Source organism: Bos indicus x Bos taurus, chromosome 9 (assembly GCF_003369695.1).
Source record: "Bos indicus x Bos taurus breed Angus x Brahman F1 hybrid chromosome 9, Bos_hybrid_MaternalHap_v2.0, whole genome shotgun sequence".
NCBI classification, from domain to species: Eukaryota; Metazoa; Chordata; class Mammalia; order Artiodactyla; family Bovidae; genus Bos; species Bos indicus x Bos taurus.
In genome coordinates this window covers 67,867,137-67,885,592 of record NC_040084.1, presented here as the reverse complement: position 1 = coordinate 67,885,592, position 18,456 = coordinate 67,867,137, and the positions used below count along the sequence as shown (strand labels likewise).

Below are 18,456 nucleotides of genomic sequence, written 5' to 3'. Positions count from 1 at the left end.
ATTTCTTTATTTACCATGATATATGGAGTAGTAAGAAATAGAAAATTAGAAAGTTTACTATAAAATTTGTGCTGTAAATTTTAAATTTTAAATTAAAATCCACATCTTTAACCTATTTTGCTGGTTTAAAATCACATACATTCCTTACCATCATAAAAATCTTCTGCTTCATTATTCAGTGTTTAAACCTTAAGGATTCTATAAAAGATTTTTTTCTATTTACCTTGAGATGTCTAAAGCACTTGTTTTTCTAATTTTCTATAGCCATAGGATCCTTTTCCAGTACATTCTTAAATAGATTGCCAGGGAACTTATTTATCAAAGTTTCTGTAGTTGAGGGGGAGGAATAAGTGGGGAACACAGAGAGGTTCATTTCCATCACCTTATTTTCTCCTTCCTTAAAAAATGCAACTCTGGGAGTTCCCTGGTGACCTAGTGGTTAGGCTTTGGTGCTTTCACTTAGGTTCAATCCCTGGTCAGGGAATTGAGATCTCACAAATTGCTCAGTGTGGGTAGATGGGTTGTGGGGTGGGGGGAGCAACTGTAAGGCAAAGTGACTGGTTCAGACTTTATACATGAAAACATCAATGTGAACAGATTAGACTTATATAATTTTTAGATTTAGAAAAGACTTGAGGTATTCTTTATTTTTCTTTTTTTTTTTAAATTTATTTCTTGTTAATTGAAGGATAGAATTGAGGTATTCTTGTTGTAGGGTGAATTTTATGTCATGCTTGCTTATACAGTGAACGGTAAGGGCTGGAGAAAGGCTGATTTCTTCTGACTTCCAGTAGAATCTTTTTTCCCCATACACTTTCCTGTACTAATAGCCTTAAAAGTATTCTTTCCTGGGACATTAGTATGGACAAACAATGATGACAGTACTTGAGATGGGAGGATGGGGTAGTAAGCTGTTGGAGATAAAGTGAGGACATTTATACCATGACTTATAGAGTACTAGCCCAAAGTGAGGATGGGGTGACTGCTTAGGAGGTAGTCAGTAAAATGTCAGTCTCTCTTCCCTCTGTACTCACTCCATAGCTTCTTGCAATTCACTGATTAGGGTTGAAAATGGCACAATGAATTATGCAAAAGCTATTTCTGCAGCAGGAGCTGTCTTGCAGCCTAATGCACAGATGGAAAGGTCCTCTTTTAATCATTGTTCCCACAACACTTGGAAGCTTTTTGAGGAATAAGCACTCAGAAGTGGAAGTGAATGGCCTTCAACAGTAAATGAGTTCCTTCTGCAGAGAGGAACTGAAATGTATTTATATGCAGATGGTTGCCCTGTGTTTGAATGCTCATCCATGTCATCTAAGATTCAAGCCAAACATCTCTTGAAATGCTTGGATTTGAGATGGTTCTACTGGAGGAATTACTTCTGCCCGGCTGGCCCAACATTATTATTTTTCTTCAGAAATGGCGACAAGTATTTAAATGCCAATTCATGAAGATATGCAAATTACATCTTTTTCTGATCTTTAGTTACTACTGAAGAGACTGAATTAGTTAGCATCTCCTTACTTTTATTAGCATAATATTAATGCAAATCATTAGCAAGGGCTTTTTAAGAAGGAAAGCAGAACCATCCATGGAAAGCAATTCAAAGCAGTGTTTATGTCCTCAGTTAGGAAGGAGAAACATTTATGACTACATTTCTTACTTTGGTATCTGTGCCAAGGACCACCCAACTGGGCCTTTTTTGGTACTTGCTTCTAAAATCAGCAACACCTTGGAGGTTTCGCTTGCAGATCAAGAATCAGTTGGGAAAAGGCCCAAAGGTTATATGCAGGTACAAAGGTTATATGCTGGTATCTGTATCATGATTCAGATACCACTAAGAATGTGATATCTAAGAGATTGCTTTTTAAAATATGGGAGGAAAAGGTAAATGAACGTTATGCATTGAACAATTCAAGGTATAGTAAAAGACGGTCTTAAAACTATTCCCAGCAAAGGGGTTAATATAAAGAGGACACTGATTAATTCTTTATTTGCTTGGAGGAAATGGGCTTAAATTGGAGGGAAGTAAAGTTGAATCAAATAACAGGAAGACACTGTTGGCTCTGGGGAGAGCTTTATAAAATTAGAATGAGGTAGAGCAAGAGCCTGGAATCTCCCTTCTTATTGCCTCTTGTTGGGATACAAGCATTTTGTATACTCCCCTGCATCTGTGTCTGCCTCTAACTGGACTGAGCTCTGCAGCACCTGCTGTCTGCACTGCTCATTTGCATGGAGTCAGTGTTCCCTGGACTATTATTTTCCTATGTGTTTTATCTATTCTAATATCATGTAAACTCTTAGGGATCAGAGGTGAGGTCCTGTACTACTTTGGACTTCAACTTGTATATATGCATGCCAAATTGCTTCAGTCGTGTCCAACTCTTTGTGACCCTATGGACTATAGCCCCCCAGGCTCCTCTGTGGAGGAGGGGTTCTTGTGGGGTTCTCTGTGCAAGAATACTGGAATGGGTTGCCATATCCTTCTCCAGGGGATCTTCCTGACCCAGGGATTGAGCCCATGTCTCTTATGTCTCCTACATTGGTAGGTGGGTTCTTTACCACTAGCACCACCTGGGAAACCCTCAACTTGTATAGTACCTTGCAGCTAATGAGGAGCCAGTGTTTGTTGAATGAATGTGTGAATAATCACAAGTTGGTTATTTGTTGGTATCAAGTGAGAACTCAAGTGCTATAGCATCATTCCACCAAAACATTGAAGTGTTAACCTAATTCCAATTCCACTGTTCTTTCCAGTGTCCACTTCATTACTGAATGGAAAATATAGTTAATTATGTAGATTAAGTAGGCTTCTCTGGTGGCACAGTGTTAAAGAACCCGCCTGCCAATATAGGAGACATTAGAGACTCGGGTTCGATCCCTGGGTGGGGAAGATTCCCTGAAGGAGGAAATGGCAACCCACTCTAGTATTCTTGCCTGGAAAATTCCATGGATAGAGGAGCATGGCAGGCTACAATTCACGAGGTTGCACGGAATTGGACCCAGCTAAAGTAACTTAGCAGGCACGCAATAGCATAATGAAGACCAAAGATTGAATATAGGCATTCTTCAGTGAAATTTTCTATTCACAAATCTATTGGATTAAGAAATTTACACTCCTGTATTAGATTGGTTGGCATATGCTTAGAGTTTCACAAGTATTTCTAGTAAGAGCTGTGTATTTAGTTTATAGAAGCATCTTCAGCAAATAACTTAAGTCCTTTATGAGGTGAGGACACTTAATAGTTGGCCCTCAAACATCTAAGTTGAAAAAGAACTAGAAAAATTCTGAGTCTTGGATGTTTACTGTGCAGTGTCTGATGGCCTAGATCTTTCTAACTTACTCTGACAAGATAGTAAAGGAAGTTTATCTTTGATCCCTGGCTACCATGACCTTGGTGCCCTGCATAAATACCACCTTCTGCCTTAGGGGCACGACATCCTTTTATCTTTTCCTTGTAGGACTTATTCAGATTCTGTTCTGTCTCAAGAGGCTCATTCTCTAGTCAGTCACCCTCTTGCTAATCTCTTCAGCAGTGTTGGCTTCCTGAAATGACAGTTCTTTCTTCCACCTCTCTTTCCTGGCAAGAAAGGGCATGGGTGGCACATCTGGCTAGGACGTGAATTCCTGGGAGCCTTGGCCTGTGCAGAATGTGGGATTCATTCGAGAGGGCAACTCAGCAGATGACCTTTGGGAAAGAGATATCACTCAGTCTGGATTATTTCTTTGTAGGGACTGGGCAGAAAGGAGAATCCATGTATGGAGTAGTGGGGTCAGCAGTAGAGAGCAAGAGGAATGGCAGTGGGAGACTGGAGTCCTTGAGCTGGACCTTGATTTATCATCAGCTTTTTATAGAATAGGACTTCCCTGGTGGCTCAGATGGTAAAGCGTCTGTCTACAATGGGGGAGATCTGGGTTCAATCCCTGGGTTGGGAAGATCCCCTGGAGAAGGAAATGTCAATCCACTCCAGTACTATTGCCTGGAAAACCCCATGGATAGAGGAGCCTGGTAGGCTACAGTCCATGGGGTCACAAAGAGTCGGACATGACTGAGCGACTTCACTTTCACTTTTTATAGAATGCCAGCAGCCTTGGCCATAGCTAGGGAGGGAACTCTTGTGAATTTCTTAGCTAGTTTCAAAGTCCCACAAGAAATGGCATTTTGGAACCAGATGCCATATTACTTTTGATGAAGTGGGAATATTGCTGCCCCATGTAAGTAACAGGTTGACAGTAGGCTTGCATAAGCATGATGATGAGCTGGAGACACTCAGACTTCCTAAGAGGACCAGGAGAGGAATTCAACCAGGACAGGTGCATAAACTTAAATCCAGCTTGGAGGATTTAATCCTCCCAGAATTTGATGTGGCAGAATTTGATTTGATTTAGTTTTCCCAGAATTTGATTTTACCAGAGCTCTGTGTGCCCATAACTGTGCTGGATGATATGGGAATTACATTAGTTAGGTTTTCGTTTTCTTTTTTTAATTTATTCATTTATTTTTGGCTGTGCTGGGTCTTTGTTGCTGCGTGTGGGTTTTCCCTAGTTGCCGTGAGCAGGGGCTGCTCTCTGGTTGTGGTGCATGGGCCTCTCATGCTGTGGTTTCTCTTGTTGCAGACCCAGGCTCTAGGGCATGGGCTCAGTGGTTGTGGTACACGGGCTTCATTACCCAGCGCCATGTGGAATCTCCCTGATCAGGGGTTGAATCCGCGTCCTCTGCATTGGTACGTGGATTCTTAACCAGTGGACCACCAGGGAAGTCCTAGTTATGCTTTCTTATTTGTAGTTTTTCTTTCCCTTCTTCAGTTCAGTTCAATTCAGTCGCTCAGTCGTGTCCGACTCTTTGCGACCCCATGAATCGCAGCATGCCAGGCCTCCCTGTCCATCACCAACTCCCGGAGTTCACTCAGACTCATGTCCATCGAGTCAGTGATGCTATCCAGCCATCTCATCCTCTGTCGTCCCCTTCTCCTCCTGCCCCCAATCCCTCCCAGCATCAGAGTCTTTTCCAATGAGTCAGCTCTTCACATGAGGTGGCCAAAGTACTGGAGTTTCAGCTTTAGCATCATTCCTTCCAAAGAAATCCCAGGGCTGATCTCCTTCAGAATGGACTGGTTCCCATAATTTTTCCCATAAATCCCTTGCCCATTCCTCAGGGTCAGCTTAGGTCTCTCTGTCTTTTGGACCTTGTTCCTGTCCTCTAAACAGAGCTCAGCGACGTTGACTAAAAACATTTGTTTTTGTGAGATTTTTGGTTTGTTCTGTTTTTTCCTTCAAAAATTAGGTTTAAAGCCCCCACCCCCAGGCAGCATTTTACTATTAGAAATTGCCTTTAGTTTCCATGTTTTATTTTATATTTCATGTCTTTTTGAGGCTACTTGCGTTCATATCTGTCTTATATTGACTCAGCTCAGATTCTGAAGCATACTAAGAAAAAAGTGGTCTCAGACAATCTCATTGAAAAAGGAAAAAAAAATCCTGTAATATTCAAATAGTCTACTTTGTAACTGACTTCTGAAAACATATAGTGGAAAATGTTACAGATGAATTATTTCTAAGCTTGGCTAAATTATTTTAAGAGCTGGAAATTATTTCTTCACCACCCCCTTCCATCTCCTCGGTACAGCTGACTTTTAGTACCTGGCTTATGAAAATACTTCCTGGCCTTCAGAACTTACCGGTGGAACATTATAGTCTTCGAAGGTCATTTGGAGCTATCCATAAAATTACACTTTGCAGGCTAAGTGAAGCAGCTTTCTTTTTCCTACCCAGGTATTTGCCACACAGTTACTGCTGTTTTAAATTGTTCTGCTATTACTACTCACCAGCATTACTTTGAAATGATGTAGAAATATGTGTCTTCTCCCTTTTTATTGTGAAACATAAACACAGACATCCTTCCACTTTGAACATTTTTTTCAGTGTTTGTCTATAGCAGTCCTTATGCTGACTGATGGAAGCTTGGTTTTATGCCACTGTGGCCCCACTGAGATAAATGATTTCCCAACCGTATTGTAACAAACAATCCCAAAGGACTGAAAAGAGTTTAATAATAGTGCCCCCATCTTTTCCACAGTATATGCCTGTGCATTTGGCTTTGATTATTATCAAAAGGGTTTTTTTTTTTTTTAATCAAATCTTGCCTTATGTCCATTGGCATAGGAAAATTGATGTTAATACGTATATAAAGTCTTAAAGAAAGGCGAGAGAGTGGCCCATAGAAGTAAGTGAAACCATCGTCCAATAGTATTCTAAAGTATTAGTGTTCATAGTTTCGTGTTACATCAACAAATATTTTTTTAGCACCTATGTGATGGTGCGGGCTTCCCAGGTGGCTCATGGTAAAGAATCCACCTGCCAGTGAAGGAGATGCAGGTTTGATCCCAGGGTCAGGAAGACCCCCTGGAGAAGGAAATAGCAACCCACTCAGGTATTCTTGGAAAATACCATGGGCAGAAGAGCCTGGCGGGCTACAGTCGATGGGGTCACAAAAGAGTCAAACGTAACTAGGTGAGTAAAACGGCAACACTGTATGATGGTAGGCTTTATGAATCAATAGCAGCTTACTTTATGAATTGGAAAGAGAGATCAGAAAATTGTAATTTGTCAGTCTGTAGTCAGTCAATGCCCAGAATGAGTGTCCTGGCCAATAGTTAAACATCTATCCTGTATCCTAGATCTTGAAGTATATTAAGTTTTATATGTGAGAGAGTTGCACATTGGTGAAAATTTATCCATTTGCATTAATGTATTTTTAAGGCATGTGGTTAACTGTAATGTTGAGATCCTAAGGTAATGGAGGGCATGACAGGGGACTTTTGAATGAGGAGTTCAAGCATATTAGAGAAGATGGGAAGACTTTTGGCCTTTTACCTCTGAAAACATGTTGAGAACTTGATAGACTCCTCAGAAAGAAATAAGCACAGCTTTGAAACCCAAAAGGCAAAAATTTGATTTTTCAAGAGCAATAAAAAATAGGTATAAGCTTGATGACAGTTTTGGGTGCTGATTTGAAGCCTCATAACTTTTGTGAGAAAAGAATCAGGCATTAGACAGTTGTGAGAAAACCAGACTCCGGCTCAGGAAAGAGTAGCCTATGGAGCCTAGGGTCCTGTGTGAGTGGGCTTCAGGCAAATCTAGGAGGACTGTGGCGAACGGTGCTGGGGAGAGGGAGGGGTCCCAGGATGGGCTGTGGAGGTACCCTAAATTGTTGATCTGATTTGCAGAAATGGTTATTTGGGCAGAGGTTGAAGTGGAGGTGAGCGCATAGTGGCAGTTAGAGAGGAAGTGAAATTCTGAGGCAGGAAAGGGGAACCGCAGCAGGGCCTGGAGCGTGTTAGGGACAATGCTGAAGCAGAGGTCATGAACCAGAGGTCCTTTCTGAGAGCTGTCTGGGCTGCTGGTTCGGTGAGGAACTGGAAAACGCCACCTTTGCCTAGCATCAGTATCATTGCTAATCTCTCTGACAATGCAGACTTGAGCAGGCTGGTTGAACAGACATCTCTGATAAGGTGCCCAACACATTGCAGGCATTCAACAAATATTTTATTTGTTTTAGCAATTAAGTTGACAGGATGGAACCAGGGAATGTGTGCTTAAAAAACAGTATGCCAGTGCTTGTTTGTGACTTAATATTAAGTACAGTCTGATAGGAAAATAGCTGTTTTGTATGTTCCATATAAAGAAGCCTAATTTCAAATTAAGCACTCAAGAGTTATAGAGGCATAGAACAATCACCTATTAATTACCTTTTAGGGTTTCCTGATGACTAATTTTTTTTATTGTCTACTTTTCATGTACCTGTTTTATTCCTTTGTAGTTTTGTGCAATTAAATAAGAAACACCTTAGAAATTAAAAGGAGGATGTTGTTTCATAGGCAACGATAATTCAGTAATTAATAATCAAACAATTCCCAAGCATCTGCTATGGTAAATGGATGGCTAAACCCAGGGACACCCAGATGAAAAAACAACAGCAGCAAAAAAAAAAAAAAAAAAAACAGAACTTTGTAGATACTTGCCCCAAGGAACACACAGTGTAGTGGTAGAAATACAAGTGTGGGTAACACAGTCTGAGTTGTGGTCAGGGCTGGGGGGAGACTGAAGGAGCAAGGAAATCTTTGCTCTTTCTTTATTCCAACCCCCATGGAGAAAGGTGCCAAGATATGACAGCTGGAAAACAGATCCAACTGGAGGGCCACCAAATGCTGAGTGGCTGCTGGTGTTGCACCTCCAGATGTTTCACAACTAACCAGAACAAGGAAAGGCCAGAGTTCTGGATTCAAGCTGTGTCAGGTGCGTCCCAGTGTCCAGTAGAGACACATCCTGGTGATGGAGAATTGAGATTGAGGGGAGTGCATATGCAAACTCAGTCCCGTGTGCTTTGAACCAGTCTTCTAAGATCTTGACATTTCACGTTAAAGTCCCACTTCAGATCTCTCTAACCTCGTCTTGGAAAATGACTTTGATTTTAAGATCCTTGGCTCCCATTTGGCTACTTTTTGAGTCGTGTCTCCAGTTGAGGAAGGAAAAACTGCCTCTTGAGAGAGATTGGGGGAGCTCAGAACAAAGAGGATCTCACATCTACTGAGAAGAAGCCCTCGAAAATAGGAAAGTCCTTTGCCTGGTGGTTGGTGTTATCCTGTGATTTCCCTTTTACATAACCTGTGCCTCTACTTAAAAGGGAAGGGAGTTTTTCCAGCTTACTCTGGTTGCCTCATGATGCTTCCACATGCCTTTCTGTGTTGTACCTTTCCTCCTTTCTTTCTACTAGACCTGGTGGTTGTGGCTGCCGCCTATAGCCTTTATTCTGTTAGTGATATTCACATATGGGTTGGTTCTACCACAGTGTTTTTGTAAAAGTGATAAAGCCAAGTTTTCAAAGCTTTCTCACAGCAACCTTACTAATGTGCTTCTCTTCCCAGCTTGACTTGGGCAGTGTTGGGTAAATGGTGCGTCATCAGTTCATTTGTGCATTGTTTTGCTGTGTGTCAAAGTTGGGTGGACGCTCTGTGATGACTATAGCAGTGTGCTATGCAGATGTTAAGTGATTTTTATTTTTTAAGAAAAAGCTGAAAGAAATAATGAGTAAATTTTATCTCCACCCCTCCACCCCATGGGCTTGCCTGATGGTTAAAAATCTGCCTGCAATGCAAAAGACCTGGATTCAATCCCTGGGTCAGGAAGATCCCCTGGAGAAGGGAATGGCAACCCACTCCAGTATTCTTGCCGGAGAACCCCATGGACAGAGTGGGTCCTACAGTCCATGGTGTCACAAAGAGTTGGACTCAACTGAGTGATTAACACTAGGATTAACACAACTACTACTGCTTCCCTCCCCCCACTCCCCCAAATGAAAGGGTTAAAATGTGCAAAGGATAAAAGTAAGCTTACTTGGATTGTGAAAATTAGTGTGTTTCTAAAACTGTAGCAGTTGGGTTGGGAAGAAGATGTAAGCAACTTTTCTCCTGCGCTCTGAAGGCTGCCTGGGAGTGGGGAAAGAAAGGCCAGAGAGGGATTGCTTCCTAATCAACTTCTTCCTGCCTTAAGGCATTGTCAGTGTTCTTTCTTCCTGGTGTCAGAGCCACTAATAATAATTACTGCTTTCAACTAAACAATAGTAGGCATTCAGTTCACAGGGAAAAAGAAATGACATGGGTCATTCATAGGCTGCAGTTCTTCCTAGTCACTCAAATTCAATGTAGTCTGATGGACAAGGCCATTATGGAGTATTAATAGCTTTACTATCTCAGATGGCAGTGATTACTTTAAAATCACTGATAAAATGAAAGAGAAAAATCTACACATCAGAAGCACTTTCCCTGCCCCCGCCCCCCGACCCAGCCTAGAGGTAATGTAGATCCAGAGTGAATGTTTAAAACATTTTAAACATCTTTGAAACAAAGTTTAAAAAAATAGATATATATTTGAAGTCGTGTCCTAGCATGGCATAAATCACATTTTAGAAAATGCATTGGAAAAGGTTTCTCATGCATTTGATGTTATGATGGTATGATTTGATTGTTAAATGTATTTTTCTCTAGATAAGTATAGTGGTCATTCAAAAACATTAATTATAGGCTGTGTCAACAAGATCACTTTTGGTTTTGCTATGTGCAAAACTCACAAAGACTGGAACGTTGGATGTGAAAAAAAGTAAATTCTACCCTTTCCAGTCTATTTGGTATAATGACTGCAGAAGAAATGAGGACACCAGTTTTGGTTCCACCATCACTTTGCTGAGATTTTGAAGAAGATTTAGCCCTGGCAACTCATTACCTCATCTAGAAAATGATGGGATAGGTACACTTCAATAAATATGGCTTTATCTAAAATATACTTGGTCGTTATGGTTGATAAGTCGTGATCTCAATAAGAACTTTTTTTTTGGCACCTTAAAAACAGAACAAAAACAAAACAAAACAAAAATAGCCTTATCCTCATATCTCTCAATCCAGTCCCTTCTTTTCCTGTTGGAAGTGAAAGTAGAATAAGAAGCATACAAGAGAGTATACTTCTTTTAGAAAGGATCTTGTAAGAATATAAAACCAAATCATAGCATCAAAGGACTTCAAGAAAGCAGACTTTGAGCCATAAAAATACTTCTAGAAGGAGCAGGATTGAGAGACAGACTGGATGTGAAGTTTAGCAGTATGACTGTTGATGGGGTGGAGTGTACAAAGTAGAGATTGGATCATGTAGTTAAATATGAGTGCAAAGAAGTGTCCTAGTTCTAAATAAATGCCTTGAGATGATTATAGGAAGAGGTACAGATGGCGAAGGAGCATTAAAGAAAATACCCATATTTCAAATACACTGGCCAAAAGGGGAAGCTTAGAGTTTCTACCCATTGTGCATGATGGATAAAAGTGGATGATGGAAGACACTGGTGAGGCAGGGGTTTTTAAATATGCTTTAATTTTTTGTCATTGTAGTATGAATTAAATATGGATATATCATTGGAATAAGTCCCAGTTTTGATGAAAGGCCGTAAAACTAAACTAAAATAAACAAAGAAGTAGGTCAGGAGTCACTAGGAAAGCATGTCTATTTCTTTCAGTAAGGCTTTCTGGAACATTGCCCACAGAATTGAAAAGTGCTTTCTCAGATCCATTAGGTGTTTTTGAGAAATCCTGGAGCAGCGGTTTTCAAAGTGTGGCCATGGAACCCGAGGCTCTTGAGACCCTTCAAAGGGTCTAGGAGATCAGAACTGTTTTCATAATAACCTAAGCTGTTAACTGGCCTTGTTCATTCTGATGCTCTCCTGAGAATACAGTGGTGTTTCCCAGAAACTACATGACTTAGAGTATCGCAAAAGAGTAGATGCAGAGGGAGATGGGAGAATCCATATGTCTTCTATTAAACTAAACATTAAAACAGTTTCAAAAATGTAAAACAGTGCTACTTATCTATTTTTTTAGAAAAAATATAGGGCTTCTCCCTACCTCTCCCCCAATGTTATTTATGATGTTTTCTTAAATAACATCTTAAATATTATTTCTTATTAAATTAGTATTTAAAGTTTTTTTAAGTTTTAAGATCTAATAGTGTACATATCAATGAATATAATATATCTCAAAAACTCTTTGGAAGCCCTTGAAAATTAGGAAGTGTGTAAAAGAATCCTGAGACCAGAGGTTAAAGAATGACCGTCCTTAGAGGATAAGCAATTTCTCTGAACCTTAGAAGGGGGCAAAGGTGACTTTATTAAACTGTGGGAGAGGCAGTTATCTGTAGTTAGCAGTTACACCAATGTTAGCAATGATACTAACTTGAGTGCCTTCTCCTTGGTTACCTCTAAGGTCGTTCCTCAGTAGAAATTCTTATTTGATGTTGTTTTGTTTAGTTGCTAGGTCATATCCAACGCATTTGTGACCCCGTGGACTGTAGCCTGCCAGGCTCCTCTGTCCATGGGATTTTCCAGGCAAGAAGGCTGGAATGGATTGCCATTTCCTTCTCCAGGGGATCTTTCCCATCCAGGAAGCGAACCCACATTGCCTGCATTGGCAGGCGGATTCTTTACTGCTGAGCCACCAGGGAAGCTCTTATTGGATGACTTCCAACAAAGTCGTCAAGGCTATTGGCATTCTTTCCATTTTATAGATAGCAGCAAGTTAGAATCAGAGGAGTGATTTCCTCCAGGGATCATGAAAGAAAGTTAAGTAAAGCTGGAATCATTTGGTGCTTAGGACTCCCAGTCCTGTATGTTTCCCCGTCAGTTCACTGACTGCAGTGGTACCAGGATGAATCATGAGTGTTCTTCTAGCGGACCACAGCGAAGTGCATGGTAAAGTCTGCCTCCTTCTGGAGGACAACTTCTGTCAAATCAGTTTAAGATTTCTACTACAAAATAAATAACAGGTATCGCTAATACCCTGAATGATGTCAGTACATTTGAAATTCACTCACCGAGTAGAAAAAAATAAGAAATTACAGAAAAATGGGAGAAAATACACCTAGGGAAAATACAAGGAAACAGATCCCCTATTTTTATCAACACAGCATGAGGACATGCTGCAAGAAGATAACACACCATGAAGGCCCGGGGGACAGAGGGGGCCTGTAAAGTTGAGTATTTGCTAGTATGTTATTGCCCAGGGAAAAAGAGCCCAAGTGATAATACTGTGATGTAATGCCTTGTCCAGCAGACTAAGAAGCAGCTTCTTTTACAGGAGTGGCTAGTTCTGTAGTTCTAGTTGTAAAAAGGTGAGAAGTGGGGGAGTTGGGGAAGAGTGTTCATGGGCTATTTAGCACTTGGGATTCTGGGTGGGAGTGAGGAAGAATGCAAAGAGAATTAGCATTGGCAGTGAGTCAGGTGGAGGTAATTGGTAGTTGCCTGTGGTGGGGCAAACTGTGTGTTTCTCTGATTTGAGCACCATGTGTTGGCTGGGATCTTTGGGAAATACAGAATATCTCTGCTCCATACTTCATTATGTCTAGCAGATGTTGCTTTTATGTGTTTGAGTTCAATTTGCAGAATGAACATGGTGTCATAAAAGCATACTCCTAAAAACAGAAGAGAGGAAACCAGTTAACTGGCCTGTTACCAGGACAGTTTTAAGAAGGGACAGGCTTTTAGCTGTGGCCTGTCTGAACTACAAAAGTGAGAATAATCTAAGAAGAAAACCAGTGACATGACATGTTTATTGATGTAAACTGTAAATAAAGAATGTTCGGTCACATTTTTAGAAAAAAATGTAAAATATTCAGCAGCTAATTAAGGAGGGGACTTACACTGGATGGTTGCCTTCTTCCTATACTCCATCCTCTAATATTTAAAAAAGAAATTGTTTTCTTGCAAAATTTGCCAGTGATCCAAAATAAAATAAAATAAAATAAAATCTTCCCTTTCCATGACTCAGTATCTTCAGGTTATTACAACAAACCTTTTCAGCTTTTGAATCTTAATAGAGTCAAAATATTGAGTTGGTTCATCAGCACTAAATGATTAGATTTTTGCTTTATGCATGTTTTAAAAGCAGGCCTTGATATAGAAGGTTTATTTACGTAACAGTGCTATTGCTCAATGCCCTTGCATTTTTCTGCACATGCTATCTTAATGGAAATTTACTGGAAAATTCTTGCCAGAATAAACACATTCTTTCAGGAGCAAAAGGCTTAATGTACTTTTCGTTCAACGGCACCTCTTTCCTGTGAGCAGATAAAACATATTATTTGGCATTAGTCATTATACTTCACACATTCCACAGTTCTCATCGTGGGGCTAAGGTTGTAGAAAATAGCAATATAGTAGACAACCTTAAAATGAGAGGTAAAACAAAAGCAAGGAAGGGTATCCATATATCTGACATGAAATCAAAAGTGAATTTGGCAGATACTCTATAAAATTAGTTTGAGCTAGTCCTGATAAAGCAGGATTAAGGATTATGAACCAAAGATCAGTTGAGCTGGTGATCACAGAAATAAAAAGTATAGTTTACTTTTCATTTCTAAGAGAAAGAGAGCATTTTCATTTGCATTTTAATTTAAGAATCAGAAGTGTAAACCCTAAATGGAGGACACTGATGGTATCATGGCCACTGGGTTAGAGAAGGGACCAGAGTGGGATATAAGGATGTAAACAGGAGCTGGGGCGGGGAGGGAGAAACTGTCTCTGAATTAAGGGCTGGGGAGGCAAACAGTGCACAATGGAGACTAGAGGAAAGAGATTCGCACAAACACGTCTAGACGTCCTCCTGTTGGCCCTCATCTAACACTGACCCCCCATCACCACCCCAGGACTGCTACTGGAGCGAGATGATAGGAATTGTTGCATTAATAAAATGTGTAATCAAGACAGAGAGAACCATTTTTACAGGGATAAAACTGGCCAATTAGCATATTACAGTTAAGTCAGTTATATTGCGTTTATTTGCAGCAATAGGTAATTAACTTCTTTGACTTTTTCTGAGAAGTCAGTTGGAATTAAACTACGGGGTAGATTCCACCAGAGTTTAGTGACCTTCTTCCTTATGCCATATTAAATCCTACTATTTTAAATAATTATAGGAGAGGCCAGTTTCAATGTGAAAATGTTCAAAGACAATTAAAGAATTTTGTTTTATTGCATTTCTTTTTATTTTCTCTATGTGCAGTAAGTAAACCAGTCTAGCAAGAGTGTATCACTTCCTAATGTCCTCTTGGGAGATTAAAAAAGCGATTTGAAATTAGAATAACAAAATACTCATTCACCAATTATTATCTCTACTCAAATTATAATTCTAAAAAATTATTGAATATAAAGGGGAAAAACATAGCTAAAAAATTTCCTCCTTGAAGTAATAAGGCTTTTCCTCTTCTATCTCAATATAAACAATCTTGAAACAATTCAGTATTTCTCTTCTATATGGGTTTTTATTATTAGGCCTTTTAATTCAATTTTCGTAGTAGGTAGGATATGATTTATAAATAAAAAATATAGTTGAAGTTATTAAAAAAACCCACCCTATTCATGTATCCTTTTATCATAAATTATAAGCTAAATGGTTTAAGAGGTAATTCTCAACGTATTCAAAATTGCCAATAAATGCATTTTACCACGTTTTAAAATATATGTAAGTAATAGGTACATTTATAAATGTAAAGATTAAATGTTGCTTTCTAAAATAGGATGTAACAGTAAACTTAATATATTATCCTTCTATTTATGTTTTGGTTCCAAAAAATGAAAATTCAAGTGGTACCTCATTCATTGTTTGCAGATATTTGCTATGTAAAGGTTGACTGAGTTTAATTTATAATTATCAATGATAAATATGAAATACTGTGTAAAATTCAATCCCAATTTTATTAACCTTTAATCAGTTGCTTTCTAAGAACAAATTTTCAGGTTTAAAGGAGCTTTAACATAATTTAAGTGAAATGGAAATGTAAAAATATTTATCACATAGCTATTTGTTCATTGTCAAAGTTTTCTGTAGAGGATAAAACTTTTCATTCTACAAACATGTTATAATCAGTAGCCTCTCAAGGCAAACAGTTTCAAAGCAAACATCTCTTTGGTTTTGTTAAGGAGAACTTGAGTTTCCAAGTTCTCCAGCTTAGTATTATGATATTGTAGAAATAATACTACTTCCTCATGTACTAAAATGAACCATGTTTTCTTTTGACTTTACAGTAGAAGATATGGCCAGTATACTATGAACCAGGAAGTCACCAAAGTTACAGAAAGACCTCCATTTGATCGATCAGGTTCCCAGGATTCTTTGGATGAACTATCTATGGAAGCTTATTGGACTGAACTAGAAAATATCAAGAAATCTCATGAAAACAGACAAGATGATCAAGAGGTGGTGGTTGTCAAAGAGCCTGATGGTAATGATGAAATTAATAAAACTTTTTCTTAGTTTATTTTGTATGTATTGATGGGAAATGAATACATAGGAAGAAAGAAATTAAAATGAGGAAAACCAGAAAAAAAAATGGTAGTTGCCTTTCAACTTAAAAATGACTTAATTGTGGCAGATTATAGATGCAGCCGCCAAATATAAATGATATAAGTAAATTCACTGAGTTTTGGATATGGCTAGACTCTTATTGGCTAAGCTGTATCATAGACTCTTAGGGCTGGATCTTTGAAATCATCTAACATCTCTTTAAATTCCATCTGTGGTATCCTAGCCCCGTGGTTGTTTGGCCTCAAGTGAGTAGAGATGCTAATGATGTTGGTGTTTTTCCATTGTTCAGCTTGAGCTGTTTTGATGTTCTTTATTTTATTGATTTACAATCTGTTCCACACTACCTTTGACTCACTATTGTCAGTCTACTTTCTGGAAGAGTAGAACAAATCTGCTCTGTTGTTTGTATGACAGCTTTTCAAATGATTGAGGATAGTTATCTTGTTACTAGACAAATAACTTTTTTCTAGAAGGAAAAAGATTCACATAAATCAGTCCTTGGTGGTGGATTGCAGACCTATCCTAGTCTTGGTTATCTTATCTTTCAAACTGTTGTCTTTTAGATTGGCAACAGTGCCAGCTAAGCTTAGGGTGGAGATTTTGACAGTGAAAGTGGAAGATGGTATTAGCATTTTTAGCCTCCCTATTTACTTCTCATATTTGGTTCATAATTGCTGTCATCTCTATCTGCGTTTCCCACAGTCCCCATTATTGTACTTGATATTCTGGCCCATTATTGTACTTGATATTCTGGAAGAAGCATGGAAAAATTTACTTTTTTCCCTCCTCTTAAATTTCATGCTTTTTAAAAAACAATCAACATTAAGTTCAAGTAGACACTAGGTTTCTCGTGTATAACTCTGGTATCTATTATATTAGCTTGCTTTCCATGCCTTGTGCTGACCATAAGTTTGTAAGTATATCTTTGGTGTACAGGCTGATACAGATTCCAAAAAAGAGCCGCGGTCAGTACCTTGGGTACCACAGCTAGCAGTGACCTGTTTTTCAACAGAAGACTTCTTAATGATGCTAAATGACTTAGCATCAAGTTGTTTAGTACTAAAATCTGCATAGGTTTTTCTCCTTTGCTATAACATTGCTTGGAAAAAAAAAAAAAGCAACCATTAATACTTCAGATATGGAGATGACACCACCCTTATGGCAGAAAGTGAAGAGGAACTAAAAGGCCTCTTGATGAAAGTGAAAGTGGAGAGTGAAAAAGTTGGCTTAAAACTCAATATTCAGAAAACGAAGATCATGGCATCTGGTCCCATCACTTCATGGGAAATAGATGGGAAAACAGTGGAAACAGTGTCAGACTTTATTTTTCTGGGCTCCAGAATCACTGCAGATGGTGATTGCAGACATGAAATTAAAAGACACTTACTCCTTGGAAGGAAAGTTATGACCAACCTAGATAGCATATTCAAAAGCAGAGACATTACTTTGCCAACAAAGGTCCGTCTAGTCAAGGCTATGGTTTTTCCAGTAGTCATGTATGGATGTGAGAGTTGGACTGTAAAGAAAGCTGAGCGCCAAAGAATTGATACTTTTGAACTGTGGTATTGGAGAAGACTCTTGAGAGTCCCTTGGACTGCAAGGAGATCCAACCAGTCCATTCTAAAGGAGATCAGTCCTGGGTGTTCATTGGAAGGAATGATGCTAAAGCTGAAACTCCAGTACTTTGGCCACCTCATGCGAAGAGTTGACTCATTGGAAAAGACTCTGATTCTGGGAGGGATTGGGGGCAGGAGGAGAAGGGGGCAACAGAGGTTAAGATGGCTGGATGGCGTCACCGACTTGATGGATGTTAGTTTGAGTGAACTCCGGGAGTTGGTGATGGACAGGGAGGCCTGGCGTGCTGCTCTTCATGGGGTCAGAAAGAGTCAGACACGACTGAGCGGCTGATCTGAACTGAACACTTGAAAGAGGAAAGTTGGAGATTTTCCTTAATTTAACATTGATTTGTAAAAGAAAATGATAGCCAGCTCATCCTTTTATTTGGGTTCTCTTTCATTTTACTCTCATACTTTCTCACTTTACCAATCCAGTTGAGCTTATTTGGAATAATAGTATCTTTCAACCTTTCTGATCAATGTTTCAAGATGGCAGCAGCATACTGGTGGCCTGCTGAGTAAGGAGAAAGCATTCTGTGGAAAGAAGCACTCAAGCCTGGTACATAGCCATGTGTCAGCTATGTCATAACTCTTCAAGGCTAAAGTGGATTCATGAAATGTTGCTCATGATGTGATTATCAAGAATTGGGAGTGTTTCTACACACCCATCCCTTTTCTTTGACTTTAAATAGTTTGAATTTTACCTCTACTTTTTACTGGAACAAGCTGCTCTGTACTGTAATCTTGTTTACTTCCCTTATGGCAGTATCAGCTTTTTCTGACCATTTATACTGAATTCTACTTTAATATCTTTAATAATCATGGTGAGTTTTTATTTCAGTGAACAGTTTTTGTTGCCTGGCAGGCAGAATGCCCTGCACTGCCTTATGTTTCTTGAAGTCAAGGTTATTGATACTTTATTTCTGCCCTCATGGAGTCTAGA

General features: G+C 39.2%; 1 protein-coding gene across 3 annotated transcripts in view; it reads left to right on the top strand.

The window, feature by feature from the left end:
• Positions 1 to 18,456, top strand: part of ARHGAP18 (Rho GTPase activating protein 18) — a 202,681-nt gene that overhangs the window by 122,262 nt on the left and 61,963 nt on the right. For all 3 annotated transcript variants that reach the window (XM_027551504.1, XM_027551506.1, XM_027551503.1), the window contains exon 2: positions 15,618 to 15,814. In XM_027551504.1, coding sequence (XP_027407305.1) covers positions 15,618 to 15,814 — 197 coding nt within the window. The remainder of the gene's footprint in view (positions 1 to 15,617; positions 15,815 to 18,456) is intronic.